Here is a 27,948-nt window from a genome sequence, read left to right as displayed (position 1 = left end):
GTAAAGTAACGTTATACTTTTAGCTGTTTTTAACTGTTTAACCACTTGAGCCTCAGCATCCCTATTCTGGGGGAGCATTCTCCAAAAATCTACACAAGGCTTGTAGATCTGCTAGTTTTGATGAGGAGAGTTGGGGTAGATGGATAAATAACTCAACAAGTACAGTGCAACTCAGGTCTGTTTTACTAGAGGGTCTAGGTGGTTTAACTGAAGTGATATTGATGGAATTCCAAATATTATTAAAGTTTTCTGCCACACCCCTGGACTGCCACGTCACCCACTTTGAAAAACCCTGCTATAGGGCAACTTTACGCCAGCTTGACTGGCCAACACAACGTATTGATGATACTTTTACCAGTGATTTACCCGTTGGTTGGTTATGGGGCTTTGCTGGCACGGCTCCCATTTCCAAATGATTCTCCGGCCAATCACGATGCACGGTCGAAACCATAGCTGTTGTATAACTCATCGCGATGGCACGTCTCCAACTGCTTCTTGGCCAATCAAAGTGCACGATCGGAACTGCCTGACCTGTTGTATAAATCATCACAATGTCACTTCTGAAGGTAGATGGTATTACTAGAGCTTAACAATCTTTATGCTAAGCAGAGGGTCAGTTGACTCGCTAATCCATAATTAATCTCTTTAATTTCCGTGGGCGACGAGCAACACTGTCACATTTCTTTTTTTGCGTAGGCGGAAATGGCCCCGAATCGTCTGTTCAAGACTGATTCAGATGGCTGTTATGTTGATTGGCTTGAAAAGCAGCAAAGCATGCGTGGCATCATAGCATAACAGGCTGTATGTGTGCTATTTATATCCACACAGAGACATTCCCACATGAATTAATGATTCAGGGCCTTTTTGCATTATTTATTGTCATTGAGAAACATGTTTTGGTTGGCTTCCCACGGTCTGGTCACGCTGGCTTTTGAAGCACCCACCTGTGTGTGTGTGTGTGTGTGTGTGTGTGCGTGTGTGCGTGTGTGCGTGTGTGCGTGCGTGCGTGCGTGCGTGCGTGCGTGCGTGCGTGCGTGCGTGCGCTTATCTTTGTAGCTGAAGTTGAAACCAGCACAACTTTTTTGTAGTTTTGTAGCAGCTACAAACGTTGATGTATTGTTGTATCTTCATGTCGCTGGCTTCCATTGAAAAAAAAAAAGGTCTAGCAGACTCTAGACAGCATATCTTTGTAGCGCCCACTCTCAGTTTAAACAAAGCATGTGCGTCTGCGTGTGTGCACGCGTGCGTGCGTGCGTGCGTGTGCACGCGTGCGATGCGTGCGTGCGCGCTTGAGGTTGCGTATATTGGAGCGACTACCGTCAGGACTGTCATCTGAGGAGCAGGCGGCAGAGATGATTCATTCACAAAGGGGGCACATTTAATTATTCCCCAATCAGGTCATGTCAATGCCCAGGGGGAGAGAGACCTAGATACGATCTGAGAGCCACATGTCTGTCGCACCGCTCAAACCACTGCTCTCCGCTCACGTTTGAATGGCGTTTCACTCTTCAAAGAGAATTCTCCCTCTATAATCACCTGACTTGCATCAATACATCATCTCTAAAAATAAACCTGTTTACGAAGGAAACAGACATATACTTGGTATTCCTCGCAGGCATGGCCAAAGACACTAAGCTTGTGTGATCTCTGCTAGTTTATTAAGTCCACTGCCATCATCACATGTTCTCACGTTAGTTGTCAAGGTTACTGAAAGCTTAGGCAAGTGTTAACAAACCTCATCTATCTTCAGGCCACCAGTATGGCCCTGTATTTTATCCACTTGAACCCTAGTAGCATCCCTGTCTAATAGTAGGCAAACATTCTGTGAACACTCAATAAAAATAGCGATGTGGAAGATAACAAGGCATTGTAATACGACACGTTGTGACTTTGTAGATCGCCTATTTTCGTCAAACAGATTTGATGTGGAGGTAAGAAAAGAACAGAATGATTTATGAAAAAAACAAACATTGTATTTGTATTTTTTGTGAGTGATGCTGTCAGGGGATGAAAATGTGAATTTCTGAAGGAGGCTGGTTTAACATGCTAATGCACAATGCGTTGCGATGGGGCTTATAGATCAAAAGATTTGTATACATTTGAAAGCTTATGAAAAGGGCCAGAGTACTTTCTACTTGTGTTACTTTTAAAGACATTATAATGCCAATACTTTTGTACTTTTACTCAAGTACATTTTGAATACCGAACTTGTACTTGTAACAGACTATTTCTATAATAGGGTATTTCTACTTTTACTTAATAAAATTGAAGGGACCGTTGAGGTGAAATGTTCAAGGTTGTCAAGTCTTCTTAAAGCCTTCATAGTGAAAGAACAGACACCGTCTCATCCCAGCCCCGTTGTATGCCAACTATGACTTCTCATCAAAATGATCTTGACAAAGCATACTTGGCGGTCAAAAGTTGCCAACGTGCATCATACCATGGATGGAAAAATCCACGAAGGCACCTGAAAATAGATGTGTTTACATAAAGCTGATTGTTCAACTCCAATTCAGTTCATTCATTCCAGCACAACACGTGCAAGCCCGCCCCTTCACTTCAGATGTGGTGGAATATTGATTCGATTGAAGTTTTTTGTGCTTGTGGGTGAGTGACGGTCGATTGTATTTATCCTGAGACATGAAATCGATGGAAATGCAAAGCTTGTCGTGGGCACTGGCGGTTCATATTCCACACTGGCAGTGATTATGTGTTGTTGTTTTGACGTCATGCTGTTTGTACTGTGTGTGTGTGTGTGTGTGTGTGTGTGTGTGTGTGTGTGTGTGTGTGTGTGTGTGTGTGTGTGTGTGTGTGTGTGTGTGTGTGTGTGTGTGTGTGTGTGTGTGTGTGTGTGTTTGTCTCAGTGCGTGCGTCCGTCCGTCCGTCCGTCCGCCCGCCCGCCCGCCCGCCCGTCTGTGCGTGTGTGCGATGGTTTACAACATGGCCATAGATTACACCTGAATTACACACTCCGCTGGAGGTCATCCCTCCCGGTGTTAAAAGGCTGGGCTCAAATATCAGTTTGTCAGGAATGCAATTGAAGAAATCTCAGAATAGATCCATTGTATGAGAACTAATGGCTTGTCCATGCACCCTGTGTGTGAGGGCCATTAACTGAGAGCTGCGGCGAGCCGCGGTCCGGGGCTCCTGTCCTTTCCACCCGGCCGGGCAAGACGCCGGGCCCGGTGATGGACGACCAGTGGACAGTAGCAAAGGACAATAGGGGCCAAAAGGTCAAAGGACACACGCCAGTGGTCCAGAATTTATACACAGTGAAAAATCCTTATCGGTGAGAGTGCAACCGAATGGGGTCCTTTTGGTTCCACCTGCATGTCATAATATATTCAAAATGTCCATATATGGGCATTCCCACAAAATCCTTTTTATGCCCATATATGGAGATTTCTGACTGGCCCAAGAGCCTGCTTTACTCTGATTTACACCTTACCTTCCCCGAAAACGTTAATATTAAGTCCATATATGTATATGGATACATAAATTAATAAAGGATAAAATAAATAAAATGTCCATATACAGTATGGGCATTCCCAGATGATGCCCTGTTAGGGTATCCCTTATGCCCATATATCGAGATCCCCAGGCATCAAACCCAGGCCCTAACTCGCCATGGCCCTGCTTGGCTTTACTAATTAACATACGTTTTATGCCCATATATGGAGATCCCTGTCCCAATGCCATCAATATTAAGGACGTATCTGGGAATGCCCATATTTGGTAATGCCCATATATGGGCATGTTTTGACATAACATTGTTGACTATCATACCGAGGGCTTCCAACGTAAAAAAGGCCGTAAAAAGTCTTATTGTGATGTTCCTTTTAGGCGGGGTGTTTAACTGTACTACATTTCAATTGTATTGACTATACTTGTACTGTATACTTATACTGTTCTCCATTTTTGTCTAAAAATGGCCAAGAATTGGCGTGACCTCGCCCTTATGTCGCCCTGAGGCCCTTACTAGTTAAAGTACCATACAGTACAGTAAATTAATTTTGTATGATCAATTCTTTCTGAAGACAGTTCCAGATAAGTGTCCAAAAAGCTCTGTAGCCAGTGTGTTTTGGATATGTCATGTGGAGGTTTCCAGCATTGGACTATTATCTTTTTGGCTGTTTTAAGTCCTGCCAGCCTAACTTTGCGTGACTTTCCAGTTAAGGGACCATTTCGAGTTAACAAGGATGGATATAGTATCAGGAATGAGTACACCAGAAGGACAGCGCATGTTTTAGAGATAAAGCCAGAGAGTCCACTGAGATGGTACTTTGGACATGTACAGAGGAGGCATAGTGAGTACTTTATATCAGTAGAAGGATGCTGAGGTTGGAACTGCCATGCAGGAGCCCTAGAGGAAGATCCTATAGGAACAAGTCTATTAACATACGGTTGAAAATTGGTCCTTTAATACTGGTGACTGGTGAGAAAAACCCTTTGATGGCCACAGGCTCAATCATAAATACAGAACACAGTCTCACCTTGTCAGAAAATAAACATGTTTTTTCTTTCTTTTGTACTAAACATTGGTATAATGTGCCAGTGTGCCCTCGGGGCACATCGGAAATGCAGTCGCGGGGTAAATTCACCAACGTCACACAATATGGAAACACACTGGCCGTAAACGCAGTGTTAATGCACTCTCCAAGGAACATCGTTCACTTTACATGTCCCATTGAGTGGGTGCTGCTTGACCGCAGGCAAGAGGCTACCGTATCCGTCTCGCTTCGCAGATGATGAGCGAGGCCATTAGGGTGACCAATGTGCATGTTAACCTTTAGGGGTCAGTAGCTGCGCCGTTGCACGGCAGCAGCCAAGCGAGACCATCTCCCTGATCCAGCAGAGGGTTCATCACATGCACTAGAGCTGTGCATTCCAAGTCGAGGTTATTCGTGCCAGTGGACAGCAGATTTTGATTTTGTTTGGTCATAGTCTTTGGAATGAAATTTCATTTAGTTGTCGTCATCTGAAAAGTTTTGGCTTTAGTCTAGTTTTAGTCGACTACATTTTAATCTACTAAATCTACAGTTGATTTTGTCGCCTTTTGCCGGGCCTTGATGGCGTCGTAATGGCTGATTTTACAGGGAACAGGTGGTGGAGATTAACGGTACCCTGTCCCCCCCCCTCCCAGTAAGCTGTGGTGTTCCTCAAGGTAGCATACTGGGACCTCTGTTGTTCCTAATATACGTGAACGACATGGCATCTGTTTGTGACTGCAACCTGTTCCTGTTCGCGGATGACTCGGCTCTCCTAGTCTCGGGCAAGGACCACTTGCAGGTTGAAAGGACACTTAACTCTGAACTAAGTAAGATCTGCACATGGCTTAATGACAACAAATTATCAATTCACCTGGGTAAAACTGAGTCCATCCTCTTTGGATCAAATCATAACCTCAAAAAAGTCGATAACTTCACAATCAAAGTGGGTGACAAGGTCATAACACGAAAAAACGAAATCTCTTACTTAGGATGTATCCTTGAAGCTAATCTTTCCAGTGAAAAGATGACTTCTAAAGTAATAAATAAAATCAATCAACGAACTCGTTTCCTACAGAGGATCGCCCCAATGGTCAATTTCAACACACTGAAGACCATAGCTGGTGCAATAATCCAGCCCCTCTTTGACTACGGAGTCCACGTATGGTATCGTGACGCCCCACAAGCCCTGAAAACAAAACTCCAAACAGCCCAAAATAAACTAATTAGGGTTCTGCTTAACCTTCCCTATCAGACTCGCCTCACCGCTACTCACCAGTTAAGAGTGGGGTGGCTCAGAGTAGATGACAGAGTACAGCAACTTGCAATGGGCCTGGTGTACAAGATACACTACACCACTATGATACCCAAGTACCTGTCAAAATACTTTATAAACATTAAGGATGTCCATAATTATAACACCAGAGGCAGCGCCACAGATCACTTCCAACCCAGAGTAAAAACCAACAAAGGGTCAAACTCGTTTTTCTGCTATACCACCAAAATGTGGAAAGCCTTACCGAAGGCCATAAAGGAGTGTGGATCACTAGCATCCTTTAAAATTGCCCTGAAAAACCACTTACAGGCAGCAGCCGTTCGCAACTGGTAAAAAAATGAACCTAGCCCAACCCTACCCTCCCCTGCCCCTTCTTTGTATATACTGTTTGTTTAGACTTACTGTTTTCTTTTTTCTTTTTCTTTACATATCTACTGCATAGTACTGTGTTCTATTTGTCTGTCATTCAATGTTATATGAGATACTTCAATGGTTTCCAGTGGAAATAAGCTTAGTCTTTTCATAGATCTCCTTTTAGTAGACCTTGTACCAGTGAACTGTACCGTCATGAAACTGTACCTTTTCCTATGCAAACTTCTAATAAAGTCTTCAATCAATCAATCAATCAAACACTTGATTGCATGGCACTGCGACCCGTTGTGAGCTTGTAGATCTGCTATTTTCCGAACACCCGGGCGCAACCAAACTTAATGGCTTGTTTTTATTTGTTGAAAACATTTTTAGTTTTTATTTTGTTTTTCGTCAGTGAAAAAGGGTAAGTCGACGGACATAGTTTTAAATGACAAGATTTTCATACAGTGACGGTCGAAGCAGCAATCAGGAACCCTAGCTTCCTTTCCTTATTCTGGGCATAAAATACGTGAATATTCTGCAAAAATAGACTATCTACAGACCAGGTGTCGCATGTTGTCTTTAACCCTTATGGTCCCCGTCGGTTTGAACTGTACTGAGCAGCACCTCACAGATGGATCCGCCAACGTTTTCTCACCACATGTATTTTTGATGCACAGCTCAATGTCTATGGGCAATGACGCTTCTGACTCATATTGTCCTTTGTAATACAACCTGGCACGCACTCCTGTGTACTCCAAATGCAATATCCCTTTCTCCCCAACAAGACCCTTTGATGTCAGATTGACACTTTAGTGAACGTCTTGGATCATGGATGTCACATTGCCAGGCAACCACGGATGCTTCAAGGAGGAGAAGGGGGAGGAGGAGGAGGAGAAGGAGAAGGAGAAGGAGGCGGCGGCGGCAGGGACATGCAGAGAATGTTAGGGAGGCAGTACTTAAGTACAATTTTGTGGTATTTGTACTTTACTGGAGCATTTCCAATTCTTTTGATACTTTTACTTAAGTAAAACATGTGAGTATACTTGTTCCACCACTACTACTACTACTACAGCGGACAATTGGGTGGATGGTGGTAGCGTGATTGAGCATAGCTGTTTGGCTCGGGGGCCCCAGGCAGTCAGGCCGCGGAGTAAAAATTAAAGCCCGGGAAATCGGATTACGGAAGATTCCCCCGAGGAGGGAGGGGGGGGGGGGGGGGCTGGAATGCCTGGCAGCCGCCAGCTGATGAGCGCTCATCTACTCTTAGCTGTATTCTCCTCGTCAAAGCCCCCGCTAGCTGGCTGGGAGGGCCAATTTGTTAACAATTACTCCTCGTTAGTGCGGCTTCCTGTTTGTGAAGGGGGGGGGGGGGGGCTGTTGGGTCTATTGTCTTGTCATTAGCACAGTCTGAGAGAATTAAGCTTCGATGCTGCCGTTTTCTTTTTCTTTTTTTCCTACAAAGTCTCCGGATGTGTTGATTGCCAGTTTGTGTTGGTAGCAGAGAACCCTTGATTTGTTAGACGACGGCTACGGTTTCAAATGACTAAGTAATGGTTTGTTGGTGCTATCTCCAATCAGCCGTTTAACATCCAAGTCAAGTCTGCCGTCAGTTCACATTAAACTCACTTATCGTTTAAACCAAAACAAACCCACTGACACAACACCCGATCCAGTCAATGTCATCAGTCATCATGCAATGTTGTGTGCACTGATTTGGACCTGCGCGGCTCTGATCAAACAGTCTGTTCCGATGATGAGCGTGAGATCGGCTGTGATGTTGACTCTGCCTTATCTCTCTGCCGTTGTGTGTCTGTGGAATTTGAAACTATGCCGCACCGTCATTATTATGTGCCGCCCTCTCTGCTTTTTTCCCATGACCGATGATGTTCCGGTGACCTTTGCGATGTTTCTATTGTGTGTTTAGTAAAATCTTTTGAGGTCCATTGTAAATAAAATGTCGCATGTAAACACATCCAAAGCAAACAAAACCTGCAGGCAAATGTGCCTCTGATGCCGGTTAGGAGGCTGCCAGGTTTAACGGCTTCCTCAGCTCTCGGGGAACTGCGGCCGTAGGTTGGGGCCGCTGTGCTGTGGAGCTCTCCGTCTCTTATCGGGGGCTCCTTGGAGGTTCCCGCTCACACAAAGGGAGCTGCATTGTGTCTCTGTGGCCCACAGCCTTTAATAAGCCAGCTCTCTCGGTTTCTCACTCACTTCACTCTATCTCTCTCTCTCTTTCTCTCCTCCCTCCCTCCTCACTATAGTCCCTGGCCCCACCTCCCTCATGAATAATCCCACCTGTCTTCCTTGTTATTATTCATGAGCTGTTGTCAGCGTAGTCATGTGCGGCGGCCAGACTGCGAGAGAGAGGGAGAGAGAGAGAGAGAGATAGAGAGAGGGAGAAAAGGGGGAGTGTCTCAGTGAGCGGGAGTCATCACAACTCCGGCATGTGTCTGCTGCGTGTGTGTATGGTGCTGTGAGAGAGGGAGAGAGAGAGAGAGAGGGGAGCCAACTGGATGCACCGGCTGATGCTGAAACAGCTCTACTCTCATCACCACCACTGGCTCCCATTGAAGAAGCTGCTCCCGCAAAAATCGGCTCGCATCAGAGGAAGGTCCATCTGTTAAGACAAGACCACGGTTTGGAGCCTCCTGGCGTGTGTGTCTCTGGCTTGGAGAGTGCGTAACGAGTGTGCGCGCGTGTGTGGCTGTGCTGCCCTCGGGTTATGAAGACTGTGTGAGTTGAGTGGAGCGTGTGTGGGAGAGGAGAGGAGAGGTGAGGAGAGGAGAGGAGAGATGCCCGCCACGGACTGATGAGAAGAACCAGCGGTCTGGTCCTCTGGTCTGGAGGGTGACCCCCCCTGGAAACGGCTGCGGTGTTGTGTTTCCACGACGACTATAATGGGCTGCAATCTGTGCACTTTACAGAAGAGAGAGGAACACTACAAGCTGCTCTACGAGATTGCACAGGTGAGCCAGGAAGAAAGCACCTCCGGCGCGCAATCAGCTATTGTGTCTGGGGGCGTGCTGCTGTGTTGTAATAATTCGTTATGCTGTGCATGTGCACAGAGCAGTTTAGTTTACGGCCACTGCTGCTGCTGCCATAGCGTTGTTTTGGGGGGAAATTCTCCCAGCCTATTCCTGCGGGATGATGGCATGTCTTTTTGTTGAGATACAACAGACAGACGTGTGAATGAAAGATTGATGCACAAACACGAGGTGAGGCAGCGTCAGGCGGAGAGCGCGAGTCTCCTCCACTCACCAACCAGCAGATGTGTTGGGAGTAATGAGCAGGCTGCTGTAGAGAGAGATGCCAGCGTGCTAGATCAGTCATCCTGCCAGCCAGAGGAGCTGTGCTGAGGGGGGCGGGCAGGCAGGCAGGCTGGTTCGAGATGGGACTTCTGAAGCGTTTCTTACCTGAAGACAATTACACACAGTCCTGGGCACAACAACTGCCGCCTTATTGGTTTCCGAACGCAGCCTCCCGAATCCTTCCCCGTGTTCGGAATGCAGGCAGATGTTCAGATTGTGCGTTTAGTGAAGATGTCAGATCTTCAGTGGCAGAGTTTTAACCACTTAAACCCCATGCTGTGTACCAAGGTTTTCTTTCAGCCCAAGGATCCCTTAGATGAGAGAGAGAGAGAGAGAGATGAAGCAGGGACCCACACTGCATATTGTATAAAATTGTGTTGCAGATTCAGCTTTTCTATAGATTTCATAATGGATTCATGATATTCATGTGAATTTTCGGGTAGTTATCTTTTGAAACCCTCAATATTCAGTCAACTTGACCGTTGGCTCTGTACTTGGTCCGCTCCTTTTCCCTCTAAACCAACTCTCCGAAAATAGCAGATCTACAAGCTCACAGCTTTGTGAGCTTGTTGATCTGCTATTGGCCGTTTCCTTTCCAAAAGGAGAAAGGCAATTTCAATGTTTAAACTTACAATGAGATGCTATGACAATGGCAATCAAGGTAGTTGACGCAGATCCGCACAGGATTGGACACTTAAGGTCCTGTCCATTGTATCTCAGAAATGTTCTGTGAGTTGGACTTTCCAGTATTAGAGGCTGAAATTGTGAAAATAGCCAATCTACATGCTCACAACGCCTCGCGTTGTGAGCATGTAGATCTGCTATTTTCACAATAGAACCGTGTTATACAAAATGTAATGCCTCAACTCTTAGTGCTCGTCAGGGTGCGGGGGTCCCCAGTTAAAATATGATTATTTTGAGGGTCGCGGCCTGAAAAGGTTGAGAACCACTGATCTATCGTACATATAAAATAACTGGCATTCATTAGAATAAGTCCCAGCTTGTGCAACACGCATCAACATCAGTGTTCTAATTTAGATAGATTGACATTGATGGGTGTATGGGTGACGAGCAGTTACCGTACATGTGGATTTCCACCTCATATGCACCAGAGCCACATACCGTACTGTACATTGTGCCATTATGTAGATGTCATTCTGAGATATCTTACCAGAGAAACGCTATCTGGACCCCAAAAAAAAAAGAAATCCACAAGAAAACGCTGAGGGCATTATCTTGTAGAACGTCAAGATGAGGACCCAAACCAGCGTTCATCCTAGTCTCCCCGCGGTCTCCCCACCAGCACTCAGCCTATATGACAGGATAATAGCTGTGGAGCTCCCACTATAGTCTTTCTCCTGGAGGTGGATCCAGCTCAATCACCACAGCAGTCACCCACCCACCCTTCTTCCTCTTGCCTTCACGCCACCGTGATCACAGCCTCATTAGCCGTTTTATACAACCATCCTGTGCATTAATTAGACGTGAAATGTCTCTCTTATACCCTTGGTTGTAGAGAGGCGATGAGAGGAGTGCAGCATGTGTGTGTGTGTGTGTGTGTGTGTGTGTGTGTGTGTGTGTGTGTGGGGGGGGTGGGGGGGGGTGGAGGTATAGGCTGGTAGCCGGGGTTAACCGCTGCCGGTGGCTTTCCAGCTCGCACGTGATTGGCGGGAAGTCCAAGTGATGGCCAGTTGTCGCCGGAGTTGGGGAAACAACTGGAGTGATCACAGCAGACAGATGGGCTGAAATTAAAATGTGATGGTGACATGGGGCACAGGATTCACTAATAATGTGTTGGGTTTGAGCGCACAGCTAGCACATTTTGAGGTATCCGTTACCAGTAAAGAGATAAACATATAAAATAATATCCTTCTCCATTCAAGTGGATGGTAAGATACAGATAAAAAAAATATCTGTCACGGATATTTTTTATCTGTATCTTATGGTGGCATTCATCTCTGTGCTTTGAGTTCTTCCTATCCATTCTCAGTTGAGAAGAAACTGCGTTGGACTATTTCTGTCTCGATTTAGCAAAAGGCTGTATCTTGAAGTGGGCCATTCCCCTGGCTCCTTTCTCACTGCACCGTACCGGTAAAGAGGGGATCTCCTCTCCTCTCCAGTGTGCTGTGTAATCTGTCCACCCGCTGGTACAACGGAGCAATAGCTCCCGTTAATCCCTGCTGGCAGTGGTGGACTTTACTGGAGTATTTCTCATTTTCAGTAGTTTTTTTTACTTCTACTCCACTGCATCTACATCAACTACGGTAGATACTTTGTAGATTCTGATTACAAAACATGCATTAACTACATCAGCCCTTGTGGCTAACTTTGACTATTGCACTATTTTCAAATAATGTTTTGGCTTTTTATTTATTTGAAAACTTGTGAAATGGGACATTCTGCATAAGGGTACGGTCACACCAAACTGCCTATGAGAGGATTTCCTGATTCTGCCAATGCATTTCAATGGGAATGAAATTGAAATGCATTGGCCGAATCCACATGGGTAGAATATTATTCCGGTGTGACCGTACTCTAATGAGTGCTTTCTACCTTTGGTACATTAACTACATTTTGATACCAATAGTTTTGTACTTTTACTCAAGTACATTTTTTAATTCTATACTTTTACTTGTAACAGAGCACTTCTACATTGCAGTATTGACACTTTTACTTAAGTAAAGAACATGAGTAGTTTGTCCACCACTGCCTGCATGCACGTTGAAAGCAGAGCTGAACCAACCAGCCTCTGCTTTCTGAGTACATGGAGGATAGAGAGAAACACAGCATAGGAGATGATGAGAGCCAAGTCAGTGTATTTATAGAGAAGGGGACCAGGAGGGTGATAAGGGCTGAACAAACAGGGGGATCTTTGAAAAATGTTGGCAGATCTCGAACCAGAAACTTTTTTAACAAAAAAACACTTAAAAGATTCTAGTGAAACTGCAACCGGGCTTCGCCCACACACACACACACACAAACAAAACAACAGAACAATCTGACAACACAGCCCTTTTTTTCTCCGCGTGACAGAACGTAAAAAAGAAAATCAGCAGTGTACACGGTGTAAAGGAAAAAGAAGAAACAGCGTGTCCTGTCTGTGCTGTCGCTGTGGGTACAAAGCGTCACTGTTTTGTTTTGTTCTGTTTGTTTGTTTGTTTGTTCAAACCGTGGAGAGTGCGATGCTCGCTGCTCCGCGACTCACCTGACCCTCATCTCTCTCTCTCTCGCACGTAATCCTGTTTATGTGCCCCCCTCCCCAGTGGTGGAAAAAGTTTAAAGAATTACAGTACGGTAGGCCACTATATTTCCAACTTCACTCCAGAGGGCCACATTGCATATTGCTACGTCCTACTACTTTGTCATTTTAGTATGTCATAGTAGTATGTCAAAAAATATATGTCAAAAATAGCCGATCTACAAGCTGAAAGTGCGTCGCTGCTACGCGTTTTGAGCTTGTAGATCTGCTGTTTTTGCTTCTTTTGAATTGGAATCCTGAATTATTTTTTGTTATTTTTTAATTGGAATCCTGACTTTATACAAATATGTTGGACATAAAAAAAACATGTTAATACTACTATACTAGTCATTAAGCTACTAATATAGACTTAAGTAAATTCAAGCGGGTCATGTTTGGAATTGTAACAGCTGAAATCAATAATTGTTGATTGTTTTGATATTAACCAGCTGGGGGCCGCAGTAAGTGAAGGTGGGGGCCGCATGTGGCCCCTGACCGCCAGTTGCCCATGTATGCTTTACACCAAAGGTTCTCTAACCTTTTTAGGATGTGACCCCCACCCCGACAAGCACTTGTAGGTATTACATTTAATGTGACTCGGTTCCACAGATGAATATTGTAAAAATAGCCGATCTACATGCTTGCGAGGCGTTGTCAGCATGTAGATCGGCTATTTTCACAATGTTCGTATCTTGCTTACTTAATATTTGACAGTTTGGCCAGATTGGTATTAAAACATCTCGAAAGTCCTTAAATTGTCACTTTAGAAATGTGCAGATACCATGTATACACTTATACTGTGTGTTGGTTTGTTTACCATTGAGTGAGGAAAAAAAGACATTAAGCTAATCACCTGGGGACCCCACAAAATAATTTGGGGACCCCACTTGGGGTCCCGACCCCAAATTTGAGAACCACTGCTTTACACCACTGCCCTCCCCTCTCTCGCTCTCTCACTCTGTCTCTACAGCACACTGTGCTTATTCTATCGTTCTTTCCATTGATCACCCTCCCTCCTATCTCTCTCTCTCTCTCTCACTGCATGTCCTCTCTCTCACTGAACCTCTTTCTGTCACTGTCACCTGTTCAGGAGCACATTCCCTTGCACAGGTGTGTGTGTGTGTGTGTGTGTGTGTGTGTGTGTGTGTGTGTGTGTGTGTGTGTGTGTGTGTGTGTGTGTGTGTGTGTGTGTGTGTGTGTGTGTGTGTGTGTGTGTGTGTGTGTGTGTGTGTGTGTGTGTGTGTGTGTGTGTCTCGCATCCCACTGCACAGCGCTCCACTTTACAGGAGGCTAGTGTAGTTTCTTGTGATTATGCAGAGCTGTGCTATGCAAATGAGGAAGCAGCGCGTGCTCTGCTGCACTGTCACAGCACGAGAGCACCGGGCCTGGCGGCGGTTTGATTCCAGGAGCCGGGTAGGAGGGGGGGGTTCTGGGGGGTGATGTGGGTTGGCTGTCCATAGGTATAGTCAGGGACGTGCAGGGAATGTTAGAGAAGCAGGGGCTGAAATTTTAGGGCCTTTTTGTGAAAATATCGACGAAAATACCGACCTCCAAGCTTGGAGTTCGGCTATTTTCGGTGCTTGATACCACACTGAACTAAGCGTAATCAAGTCAACACTGGAGATGTGTTGTAATGGCATGGACTTCTACACAGGGAGGGCAATTCTTTCAACATAAGATGCTGCATTCAAGTTCAGGCGAGTTTGGACAAGGCTTTTGCCTTGCTGCCTTCAGGTATGGCTTGGAAAGAAGGCATTTGCTTTTCTTTCACCTTGGTAAAAACTGCATTCATGGTCTGGAGAGGGCACTTTTTACAGATGGATAAAAGGGCAGGGGCTCAAGCCTCCTTTGATAGTCTATGTGTGCACAACTCTGCACCTGCCTGGCTACAGTACTACTACAGTAACTAACTACCTTGGCTTCTTCCACCCTTTCGCACCCAGAAACATTCTTTGGCACTCTGCCGTGTCTGCCTGACCCCACTCTCGCTGCGGGAGATTTATGACTCTCTCTCCCTCTCTCTCAGTGTTCTAACGGCTGCTAGCGGGTGCTTCTGCATGGAAATTTGCTCACCTTTCCCTGCTGACCCACGAAGCTATCTCACAAGGCTGACATATTTTATTTATTGTATCATATCAGCTCTCTCCGGGCTGGTCAAGAGGACATGGAATACGTTTTTTCTTCTTCTTTTTTATCATAGCTTTGTTCTCTTTCTCTTAAATCTTTGTCTTCTCTCTCTCTCTCTCTCCCTTTCCCTCTCTCTCTCTCTCTCTCTCTCTCTCTCTCTCTCTCTCTCTCTCTCTCTCTCAGGCACGTGCACACATAGACATCAAAGGGGGCTTGAGCCCCTGCCCTTATCTGTCTGTAAAAACTGCCCTTTCCAGACCATACATGTTTACTATTCCATGCCATACCTGAAGGCAGCATTCAATATAATTGCCTTGTCAAAACTCTACTGAACTTGAATGCAGCATCTTATGTTGAAAGAATTGCCCTCTCTGTGCAGAAACCCTAACCCACATCTCCAGTATTGACTTGGTTATGCTTAGTTCAGTGTGGTTTCACACACCGAAAATAGCTAACCTCCAAGCTCACAACGCGCCGCGCTGCGTCGCATTGTGAGCTTGGAGGTCTGCTATTTCCGGTGCTTCCACCAAAAGGCCCTTTTGGAAATTCCAGCCCCTGCCTCTCTAACATTCTCTGCACGTCCCCGCTCTCTCTCTCTCTCTCTCTCTCTCTCTCTCTCTCTCTCTCTCTCTCTCTCTCTCTCCCCAGCATCTCTGTCCACTCATCCTACCCTTTCCTTTCCTTTGATTACGTGGATGTGATCTATACTTTCTTCCTGCTGTGCTTTCCGCTGGGTTTTCCACTCCAGTTAACCTATCCAGTGATTGTCCTCTGCGTGCGTGCGTGCGTGCGTGCGTGCGTGCGTGCGTGTGTGTGTGTGCATGGTTGAGATTCGGGTTTCCGGGGAGTATAGTAGGGATGAAACCTGGTTAACCTCATCGAGGTGTTCAGCAGCTCTGCATGCTACTGTCAGCCATTCTGGTCTTATATCTTGATCTAAGTCTCTCTCACCGCTCTAAGACTCTGCTAGAGACCATTTTGGTCAGTGGTAACCAGTGGCGTAAAGTGGGCTACATTTACAATCTTGAGGTATTTTTTACTTTACTGGAGTATTTCCAATTTTCAGTAGGCCTACTTACTTGTTGGCCTACAGTATATGAAAACACTAGTTCTTAGTTACTTTGTTGATATTGATTATTATTACAAAACATACATCAATCACTTCAGCCCTATGTGCACATGCATCGCGATGTGAGCTTGTAGGTCGGCTATGTTCAAAAGATTTTTTTACATTTTATTAATTTGAAACATTTAGAAATTGGAACATTTGTATATGATTATGTACCTTCTACATTCGGTACTTTAAGTACATTTTGATACCAACACTTTTGAACTTTTGCTCAAGTAAATATAGATTTCCGGACTTTTACTTTTACTCTACTGTACATTGCTGTATTGATACTTTTACTGCGAGTACTTCTTCCATCACTGATGGCGACACAGAGGATTCATCTGTTGATAGGATGCAGCTATAAAGTGTGTGTGTGTGTGTGTGTGTGTGTGTGTGTGTGTGTGTGTGTGTGTGTGTGTGTGTGTGTGTGTGTGTGTGTGTGTGTGTGTGTGTGTGTGTGTGTGTGTGTGTGTGTGTGGGTACCCACCCCCCAATGAGTGTCGCAAGTTGTGCGTTTGCTGCTCAAAAACCCAGTGATGTGTGGACATTTTGGGAGACCAATTAGTGGAACCGCAGATGTTGACGATGAGCGGAGTAACAGTGGGTGAGACGTGTGCAGCCGTCCGTTTCGAAATGAGTTCTTTTTGCATTATTTCTTCCATTTAATTTTTTTCCCCTCAAAACACATCATTTTCCTAATTCGCCCGATAATGTTTGAGGTAAACACAAACAGGACTTGCGTGGAAGCCTCCGTGCGGCGTCGGAATGAATCCCGCAAAGAGTGACAATCTTTCTCAGCTTGGCCTCCAAACCGTGGTCAGCTAACGTTAATGCTGCCCGATAATGGCTTTCATCTCAGAGAGAGAGAGAGAGAGAGAGAGAGAGAGAGAGTGCTGAGCGCAGAATCCCCTGTAATTGTCTAAGGGCCATTGCCCTCTCCCTTCAGTTTTTCCTAAGGAAGTTTATAGAAGGAAAACAGCAAGAAAACAAGTTTCATAAGTTTCACAAGACGGGGCGCTAGGGTCACGCTCTGCCGTGTCTGAGAAATAAATGGAAAGCAGCTTCTTCCTACTGTAAAGCAATGAGGCACGGCAGCCCCTGATAAGAGGCTGGATGTATATGTGCATGAGAATGAGGCTCCCCTCCCCGTGCACTCTTCAACCCCCATGCCTTTCATCAGAGGAAAAACACAGTGTTAGTGATAAAAATGCTAACTATGAAACCCAGATAACATTATTCATGAGTTTTTTCCTGAGCCGCCACGGCGGTCGTCGGGGAGACAGCGGGCAGAACCGGTAATGGCATCTTAAGAGTTTTTTTTTTTTTTTGCTGATCGCATTGAAGCGGTTGTCACGGGAGTTTATATGGAGAGGGCGGCTCTGAAATGAGTCGGAGCCCGCCATCCATTTGTTTCCACAGGGGGATGAAGATTTGACGATGACTCCCAGGAGGAGTTTGGTTTGGAGTACCGAAGTCCTGGCGTCAATCGTTCATCCCCTGGGTCACGGAAGTTTCTCTCTAGGGAGAATAACATTGGGTCATCTTAAAAAGCGTGTAAGCTTTGTGGTCCAAAAATAAACAAACTGTCTCAACGATATTGTTGGGGAGGTCTCTGTGTTGTTTACTATAGTCAGTCACTCATACTGTATTTTGATACAGTCTGTTTCTGGCGAGAATCGCCATTCATTGATTGTATATATCCATATATGAGTCAAACCTTTTTTGTTTTTGGAACACAGTTCTTATTTGACGTTATATACAAAATCACACACCCAGTGTGAAGGGAGCGGTGCTATTTATGAGTTCATTTCATTAAGCGAAGCTTGTCCAATGTGACCCTGGGTGTACAAACAGACGCCAATTGACCAATCACAGTCCAGACAAACAGACAAAGCCAGATGTAGGAGCGCTTACCACCTACCATACATAAGGGAATTCAGAATGGGGGGGGCTGGGAAACAGGAAGGATGTGTAAATGACGTCAGACTTCAGTGCTCTATGGAGAGGATGGGATTGGGACGGGCGTCTTGGAAATGAGTCAGACCCCGTCATCCATTTGTTTCCCGGGGTGAAGGGCCTGAGGATGGTTCCCAGGAGGTGTATATTAGGAGACTCAGTCGACTTCATTACACAAGTCGACACCCACCAGAGAAAGTCGAAAGTCGAAAATACTTTCTATTGTGAAAATAGCCGATCTACAGGCTCACAACGCCTCAGAACGCAAGGCGTTGTGAGCATGTAGATCGGCTATTTTCACAATTTCTGCCTCTAAATATTTGACAATTTGGACAATGTTTAATTTGTCATTTTAGAGGTATTAAAAAGTCCTTAAATTGGCACTATAGAAATGTGAAGATACCCTCTATACACTTATTTTACTTATGTTGGTTTGTTTACAGTTGAGTGAGAAAACAATGTTTCACATTAAGTTAATCATCTGGGGACCCCCCCAAAATAATTGGAGGGTCGTGTGTGATGTGATGACGTCATCAAACGATAAAGTCGACTTCAACTCAACTTTTTACTGAGTCGAGTCGACTTGCAAACATCACAAGTCGTTAATGCCTTAGTGTATATGTGCAGAGGGAGAGGAATGGCCTCACGCACGCTGCCGTGCCCCCACCGCCAGATGTGAAACCTGTGGACCAGAGAGGGCCTGAAGGAGAGACACATGCACAGATGGCTGGTGCTGGCTGCTTTGACACCTCCGTCCTCGGCCCGCGTTTAGTCGACAGAAGGATGGGCCTTTAGAATAGCTTAGAGTGCAGAGGACGGGGTGCTAAGTTCTGGCAGGCTGCAGGGAAACTAGGAATTTTGGAAGTGTGTGTGTGTGTATGTGTGTTTGTGTGTTTGTCTGATGTGTCTGTTTACATGTTCATGAGCTCATTTTGATATACCAATAAATGGATTAAACCCTTGTGAGCATACAGTTTGCCTGCACTGACATGAATCGGGATCGATTTTTAATCTTTCGTTTATTCATTTATTATTATCGATACAATCAATATCACAACGCCTCGCAACGCGAGGCGTTGTGTGCTTGTAGATCAGCTATTTTCACTAGGCCTACTTTTGTGCGATGGCCATATGATGAAGCAGTGCTTTACTTTGCGAAAAAAATTGAAACTTGGAGATACGAGGTTTCTGCCCGACAGTGACGAATGTGCTCATCCATCATCTTGTCCTATTGCGTCTTTTTTTGAAGGATGTCCCTCAACCATTAAAAGTGATAGGACGGAACAAAGGGGGTGGGGTGGGTAGGGGGAATTCTGTGTGATTGATCTCTTGTCTTGCCCTGGAGAGATTAGCCCCTGAAATATAATACCAGCATCCAGCCTGTCACTGGTACCATTCCCTTGGTGAACCCTAACCCCCCCATAATTCTGAGTTACAGATGGACAGACAGACGGACAGATGGACCAGCAGGTAGCTGGGTGCATGTGCACTAAGTAGATGTACTTGAGTACTATACTTAATGTTGAGGTATTTGTACTTTACTTTCCAATTTCCTATACTTTTACTTCTACTCCTTATACTTTTACCCCACTACATTTATTTGAAACCTTTAGTTATTAGTTAGTTTGCAGGTAGTTGCAGGTAATAGTATAAAAACATACATGAACCACTTTAGCCCTATTTTATACCTAGGCTATTTGAAAATAGCTGATCTTTAAGCTCACAATGCGTTGAAACGCGACAAGTTGTGAGCTTGTAGATCTGCCATTTTCATTTTTTTTAACTTTTACTTTTAGTATATTTTGATGCCAATACTTTTCTACTTTTACTCAAGTACATTTTGAATTTCAGACTACTTCTATATAAGTATTGATACTTTTACTTGACTGAAATGTGAGTACTTTTTCCACCACTGGTTAGATGGACAGACAGACAGACAGACAGACAGACAGACAGACAGACAGATGGACCAGCAGGTAGCTGTGTGTGCGCGCGCTCGCTCGCTCACTCGATCACTCACTCACTCACTCGCTCACTCGCTCGCTCACTCACTCGCTCACTCACTCACTCGCTCGCTCACTCGCTCGCTCACTCACTTGCTCACTCGCTCGCTCACTCACTCACTCACTCACTCGCTTGCTCGCTCACTCACTCACTCACTCACTCACTCACTCACTCACTCGCTCACCTCGCTCGCTCGCTCACTCACTCACTCACTCACTCACACAGACACGCGCACACAAACACAACATACATAACAAACCATCACAACCACTCCCCCTGCCAGTGCTCATGTTTTTTTTTTCAGAATTCACTCTCATTTGTCACACAGAGATGGACAGATGGACTGTGAGTTTGGGTGTGTTTGCACAAACATTGCACGCGCGCACACGCACACGCACACACACACACACACACACACACACACACACACACACACACACACACACACACACACACACACACACACACACACACACACACGTACACGTACACGTACACGTACACAAACGTGCATGAGCATAGCCCACACTGTCTGTCATTCCCCTGTCATTACGAGTGTGTAGCACATCTGAATCTGTTCCCATTTGCAGACAGACATATGGACAAACAGACAAACAAGCAGACACACACACACAGACACACACACACACACACACACACACACACACACACACACACACACACACACACACACACACACACACACACACACACACACACACACACATGCGCTGTCATTACCATTCCCCTGGCGGTACCATATTTCCCAGAGCTCCGACTGCACTTCATCCTGCAGTTCTAATCACAACCTGGATCTGTCATCCAGCCGCGTTTGATTGCAACACAAATGGATGTCTAGCTTGCCTGTCTGCCGTCTCCCCCCCCAGCGGCTGGAATATTGAGATGTAAATATGCTGAGTTGATCTTTTCCACTTAAATAGTAGCTTGTTTACAATGGTGCATTATTTTTCTTCCAGACTCTGTTTCTAGCCTCAGCACTGAATGTCACTCCCATACATATTCACATTAGAAGACACTGGGTAGAGTTGCAGGGGTTCTCAACCCTTTTTCATTTCAAGGACACCCATTTTGATATGCATTAGGCCAGGTGTCTTCAACGGTTTTCGGGGCCAAGGACACCTTAGTTGAGAGAAAGATGAGGCATGGACCCCCCTACATATTGTATAAAAGTGTGTTGCAGATTAAAGCTTTTCATAGATTTCTTTCATACTGTAGACTTGTTTGCACAGCGCTATCAATGTGTAGCATTGTGTCGGGTTCATGTATCATGTATTTTCAGACAGTAAACCTCAATAGTACTGCTCCTTTTTTCCCCTCTACACCAAACCTCTTTGCCCAAAGCAGCTGATCTACAAGCTTGGCAGCGTGAGGCATTGTGAGTTTGTAGATTGGCTAATGTTCCCCTCAGAATAGGGATGCTAGGGTTCAAGTTGTTAATGTAAAAAAAGGTTCTTATCACACAAAGATTTGCCGGACAGCCCTGCATTAACTCTGAGGACCCCCTAGTGGTCCGGACCCCCTGTTGAAGACCCCTGCATTAAACCATTCATACCCATTGTATATTTTGTTTTCAGATATTTAACCACTTGAACCGTCAATACTTTTACCTTTCACTCTGTACTTAGTCTGCTCTTTTTCCCCTCTACACCAAAGGTCTTTGCCGGAATTTAGCCGATCTACAAGCTCACAACGCCTCACAGCGCGAGGCGTTGTGAGTTTGTAAATCTGATATTTTTGGCTAAAGTTCTCAGAACATGGATGCTAGGGTTCAAGTGGTTAATATAAAAAAGGAGACAAAAAACTTTCTATCACTCAAAGATTTGGAGGCCCTCTGAGTAGTAACTCTGAGGACCCCCTAGGGGTCCCGGACTCCCTGTTGAAGACCCCTGTCTTAGATTGTACAAACGGAACTAAATGGTCCCATGAATGAGTAATCCAAGTTTTGATAATCTAATATTGCATATCCTGGTGCTTGACTACTACTGTGCATGCGTGTGTGCATGTGTACATGTGTGCGCGTGCGTGCGTGCGTGCGTGCGTGCGTGTGTGTGCGCGCGCGTGTGTGCGTATGGTCGCAATAGCAACATAATGAACAGGTTTGCTTTCGAATGCAACAACTGTTCCTCTAGTTTAGGGACTGTGTGTGCCCGTGTAAACATACTCCGATAGGGACAGTGGGCACCTTTGCCACATAATCAACAGTTATTTCTTTATCTGTGGGAACCATTAAATCTCATTGTGGAGGAGCAGAGCGAGGATTTAAGAGGGAGCTGACGAATTGACCTTTTTCCTTTCTGTCCGTTTCTTATCCCAATGAGAGTCTGTCTGACCTTTTGAGCCATGTATCAAATCCCTCAGCCACCACCCCAAGCCCCCCTCGGCTCCTCCTCACCCCCCTTGTCTGACCTGTCACTGACGCATCAGGCTCTTCAAGATGAGTTTTACATCGCCCTCCCTCTCATCTGTACTGTCCTCTCTGTCCCCTTCACAGGGGTGTCACACCAAATTCTGGGCTCTGGGTACAAGGATTCACTCACATTTTGTGCTTTAACTATTGAAAAATAGCAGATATACAAGCTCACAGCGCGGCACCGAGTGCCGCGCTGCGAGCTTGTAGATCTGCTATTTTTGAAAAAACATGCCTTTTCATGGGAAGGACCCCCAAAATGATATGTATTTGGCCACGGACTCCATCTCCAAATATTTAGTTCCAGGGACCCCCCAGAAGCAAAATTTGAGTTACAAATGTTCCCTTAAAAATACATATATTCAAAGATTTGCACACATTTTCACAGCTTTTCAAAAAATAGCAGATATACAAGCTCACAGCGCGGCACCGACATAGCTAAAGCATAAAATAATTAAGGCCCCTCCACCTTGGGCCCTAGTAACTCAGTCCCACTTTTTCCCCCCTTGTGACGCCCCTGGCCCTTCATATCTGGCTCACTGTACTCCACCATGCAGAGGAGAGCTCCATGGACGATGCATGCTAAACCACTCACTCAGTGGTGGAAGGTTACCATGTACATGCACTCAGTCAATCAAGTATACTGTACTTGAGTACACATTGTTGGTGTTTTCTTTTACTTTACTGGAGTATTTCAAATTGTCAATAGTTTTACATCCGCTCCACTGCATCTCATGCAAACTCTTTGTAGATTTTGATTATTATTACAAAACACACATTAACCTCTTCAGCCCTATATAGGCCTGCATTTCGGGCCATTTGAAAATAGCCGATCTGCAAGCTCACAATGCATGTTATCGTGATGCATTGTAGATGAGCTATTTTCAAAAGATTTGTATGTATTTTTAATTTGTGAAATGGGACATTTTGCATAATGAGTACTTTCTACATTGTACTCAAGTACATTTTGATTACCATACTTTTTACTCGTAGCGGAGTGTTTCTACATTTCAGTATTAATACTGAAATGTAGAAACACTCCGCTACGAGTAAAAAGTTAAATGTAGTACTTTTTCCACCACTGAAACCACTACTTTCCTCAGGGAACCCAATATGTTTATGCAAAGAACAGGTTCCCCTGCATGGCTTGGCAGTCGGTGTGGACTGTGGATGTCTTGTAAATGCTCTGTGTTTATATGCAGAGAGGGAGACGCCGGCTGCTACCGATGCTAGTTTACTGGCAGTTACAGGTGTTGATGGGTGGTTTTTACTGCCGGGGACAGTCTGTATACTGTATGTGTGTGATCAACTTTACAATTGCAATTTAGGGCTTTTAGCAGACCCTCTTATCCAGAGAGGACTTGTGAAATCAGAGTAAATGGCATGAACCCTCCGTAGTCAACAAACCACAGTGGTAAATAGTCACAGAAGCAGAGTAGAGTGCAAAGAGAACACTATACTGTAGTGCTAGAAACAGAGTAACCTAGGATACCAGGTAAACATCAAACCTAACTTTAAAGAGGTGGTGCCATAGTTTTGTACTTTTTCTGGTTTTCATGTGTCTAGGAGGTTGACAGTATTTCGTTAGACCCCCTGATGTGGTTGTTATGAGCAATTAATTATGTATTCCCTTTGCATTTTGGATTTTTCCTCGAGGCTGCCACCTTGTGGGTCAAAAGTGCCGATCCAAAAACACAGATAGAGTGACATCACTCTATCTGGGGATAATCATCCCCTCCCCTTTTACCATTCACCCAACACTGTGGGTGTGGTTAAATCCAGCTGGGTTACCACCCACCATGACAACCAAGCATACTTAATGAACTGGTGGGTTTGGCCACATAAAAACCTAATTTTAACTCTTTCTGTACACTTTTTTGGAAAAAAATCTTCCTCCTAGTATATTCATAATACCTGATAATCATGTTTTAGGGTGGAAAATCATGGCACTTCATCTTTAAGCAGCTATAAGATTTGATCGGAATATATTGAGAGCATAGCCCCTTGAAATGCAGCATCTCATTTTAGAGGGGGTCCTTTACAAATACACAATACTCGTACAGATACAGTTATTTTGCTCACCCTCTCCCACCCACACGCCTAACCCTCAGCTCATTCTAAACAAAGACATGGAGAATGTCAACATAACAAATCAAATCAACATCAGTACAAGCAGAATTAAAAGCATGAAAGGTTGTTTCGAGATGTGAATATAAAGAAGTCCTGAAACAGCCAAGATTAGACGATAAAATGACCCAAAGTGTTTTTGAAAGTGAATATCCCTAATACAAGGGTTAAAACATGGGTTATGTATAGTCTGAAGTTACACAGTATATGTGAGAGTAAGTCTTACTTGAAATGTATGGAAGTATTGAGTTTGATAAACCGCTACAAGGACATCTTTGGTAATTGGCTTATGATGAGACGAAGTTTGTGCACTTGGGAAAGCCATCCCTAGCCATCCCTAGAAGACTTTGTAGGACAAAGAGGATATTAAAACACACATTTGACTTATCAGCCTTCAAAGTTCAAAGTCCCATCTATCTGTTCATGAAGTCATTCAGTGTTGCTCTGACCGAGGCTAATCTGGTGACTCGGGCTGACGAGGATGACATGAGTGTGGCGTCATCCACCAGTGTGAGTAACACAGGAGGGGGGGGGGGGGTCCTTTGTCTGAACGCGTGTTTTAGCTTCACGTGCCCGCGGAGATCAAAGGCCGTCAGCTCCAATCAGCCCGGGAGAGCCGTCAAGAGAACGAAAAAAAAAGTGTGTCTCAATGTCAATCGCCAGTGAACCGAAGCGTCGGTCTTAATGAAGTATACCTGGTATAAGGTGACTCATTTATTGCATGTCAGGAAGAGGGCTGAGAAAGAAGCCCGGCAGTGTGTGCTGGGGCAAGGGATAATATCGTAATTGTCGGGAGGAAACCTTGTATGTCCAAAACCGTTCGTTTGGTATTTATCGTTTTTAAAATGATTTAAACTAGTGAAAACAGCTGATCTACAAGCACACGCCGCCTCGCGGTGCGAGGCGTTGTGTGCTTGTAGATCTGCTGTTTTCACTACTTTTGTGCGACGGCCTTGTATGATGAAGCAGGGCTTTACTTTGCAAAAAAAAAATTACAAATTTGAAACTCGGAGATACAAGGTTTCTGCCCGACAACGACGATATACTGCCTGGTCCTCGTCTCCCATGTGTTTGTATTGTCTCCGCCAGCCAATATAAATCATAGTGTTTAAGAGACATAATATTTTCCCCCTCTGATATCCTAGTGATTAATAGACGCCACTCGGAGCACTCGGCGCAGACATAATGCAAAAAGCAAGCAGTTCTGCTTTTACACAGATTAATTTATGTATTTATGTGCGCGAGTGTGCACATGGTGAATTATGTGCAGTGCAGTGCAGTGTGTGTGTGTGTGTGTGTGTGGGTGCGTGTGTGTGCGTGCGTGTGTGTGTGCGCGTGCGTGTGTGTTTTGAGTGACGCCAGACCCAACAGCTTGGACTATCCACTTGAACTAAAACAAAGGGAATGTGGGGTCTCTGCGTTGCAATGCCTCTCAGCTGATTAGCTGAATTTAAGCAGGCAGAAGGAGCCTCATTAATTCGTTCCCATTCACGAGGAGGCACCATCCATTTAGTTAAGGACTGTGCTGTGGTATACTGAACAGACGGACGTTTCAAACGTCTAGCCCTTTCCTCAGACTCTTAGGAAAGAGCTAGATGTTGGTGGTTGATTAGCCCCGGGCAGGGGCGTCACAAGGGGTAGGAAAGTGGGACTGAGTTACCTGGGCCCAAGGTGGAGGGGCCCTAGTAACTTTAGCTATTGAAAAATAGCAGATATACAAGCTCGCAGCGCGGCACCGAGTGCCGCGCTGCGAGCTTATAGATCTGCTATTTTTGAAAAGTCGTGAAAATGTGCACAAATCTTTGAATACATGTATTTTTTAAGTGAACATTTGTAACTCAAATTTTGCTTCTGGGGGGTCCCTGGAACTAAATATTTTGAGATGGGGGGTCCTTCACATGAAAAAGTTTGAGCATCACTGACATGGTTTCTTGGCACACATTTTCACGATTTTTCAAAAATAGCAGATCTACAAGCTCGCAGCGCGGCACTCGGTGCCGCGCTGTGAGCTTGTATATCTGCTATTTTTCAATAGTTAACATTCATGGGGGGCCCGCAGTGAATCCTTGTACCCAGGGCCCAGAATTTGGTGTGACGCCCCTGGCCCCGGGAGCACGATCCAGTGTGCATACTCGATTCTCAAAGTGGGCGCTGTGATATTGATGCATTTGGAATTCATCAATATCACCTCAGTTAAACCACTTAGACCCTCTACGCTTAGCAAAAACTGACCTTACACTGTACATGCTCGATGAGTTATTTTCTACCCCAACTCTGTGTCCGTGACATACTGTATCTTAGGGGGAAAGATGTGAATATTTAGTGCACATCTTTGTAGTTAAAGCACAAAATAATCCAGTGACATCCTCATGACCGATGCCTGTGTGTTGGTTCCCACAGCACCAATTTGCAGTCTGGCAGCTCTTGATGTCTTTGGCAGTGTGTCCTGCTAGTCTCATCCTCCTGGCTGCTATTTTCTCTAGTTGACTTTGAGGAGTTTAAACGCTGGATTTGCAGCTACATTGCCTAAAGGTTACATGTGCCGGAAACCATTTATGTTAAGCTGGCTCAGAAGAAAAATAAATAACTAACAGCAATGGGAAGCCATCTGACCTTTTTATATGGTTCAGAGAGATACAACACAGTGTGGCACATCTTGCTTGATAATGACAAGCGCTTCTTTTGGTCCCAACTCCAAAGAGAATCAACGAAAGGTCCGCATTTGTTTGGGTGTATTTTTAATAGTATGTCGCTGCTGGTTGGTGCTTTGGTGTTTTTGTGTGTGTGTGTGTGTGTGTGTGTGTGTGTGTGTGTGTGTGTGTGTGTGTGTGTGTGTGTGTGTGTGTGTGTGTGTGTGTGTGTGTGTGTGTGTGTGTGTGTGTGTGTGTGTGTGTGTGTGTGTGTGTGTGTGTGTGTGTGGGGACAGGGAATTACTACTTTGTGGGGACCTCATGTTCCCACAAAGATAGTACAATCGGAGGAAAAAACCTTGTGGGGACAAATTAATAGGTCCCCACAAGGTGTTTAGGGGTTAGGTTAAGGGTTAGGGTTCAAAATATAGTAGACTATGTGTAATGTCCCCACAAAGTGTGTGTGTGTGTGTGTGTGTGTGTGTGTGTGTATGTGTGTGTGTGTGTGTGTGTGTGTGTGTGTGTGGAGAGTGTGAGAGAGAGAGAGAGAGAGAGAGAGAGAGAGAGAGAGAGAGAGAGAGAGAGAGAGAGAGAGAGAGAGAGATAGGGGCCCCTTTTCCTCTCTGGAGAAATAAAAGAGGACCTAGCGGAATACTCAATGACAAATCATTCTCTTATCTGTACAATAAGCCAGGAGTCCAGTCGTCCCCCCAGCAGCCAGCCGCTAGATATCGTCCCCAGCATCACCATGACATTTGGAAAAGAATAGGACGGTGTCAGAGTTGGGGCCCGCCTGTTTGATCCTCAGTCGATAAGGAGGTGATGAAGCCTTATGTTCTTCATGGCGGATATGCTCCCCTGTCTAACTCACTCTCTGTCTTCTTTGCATGTTTTCTCCCTTT

At 45.0% G+C, this 27,948-nt stretch overlaps 1 protein-coding gene across 1 annotated transcript in view; it reads left to right on the top strand.

The window, feature by feature from the left end:
• Positions 1–9,014: 9,014 nt before the first annotated feature.
• The window catches only part of LOC308294590 (PDZ domain-containing RING finger protein 4), a gene marked incomplete at both ends in the record, with an annotated part of 101,987 nt that continues 83,053 nt past the window's right edge, over positions 9,015–27,948 (top strand). The window contains one exon of the mRNA XM_080737327.1: positions 9,015–9,083. Coding sequence (XP_080593453.1) covers positions 9,015–9,083 — 69 coding nt within the window. The remainder of the gene's footprint in view (positions 9,084–27,948) is intronic.

This window comes from Nannobrachium achirus, assembly GCF_963921795.1.
Source record: "Nannobrachium achirus genome assembly, chromosome: 11".
Lineage (NCBI taxonomy): Eukaryota > Metazoa > Chordata > Actinopteri > Myctophiformes > Myctophidae > Nannobrachium > Nannobrachium achirus.
Note: the sequence above shows the minus strand (reverse complement) of the source record. Positions and strands in the feature narration are given on the sequence as shown.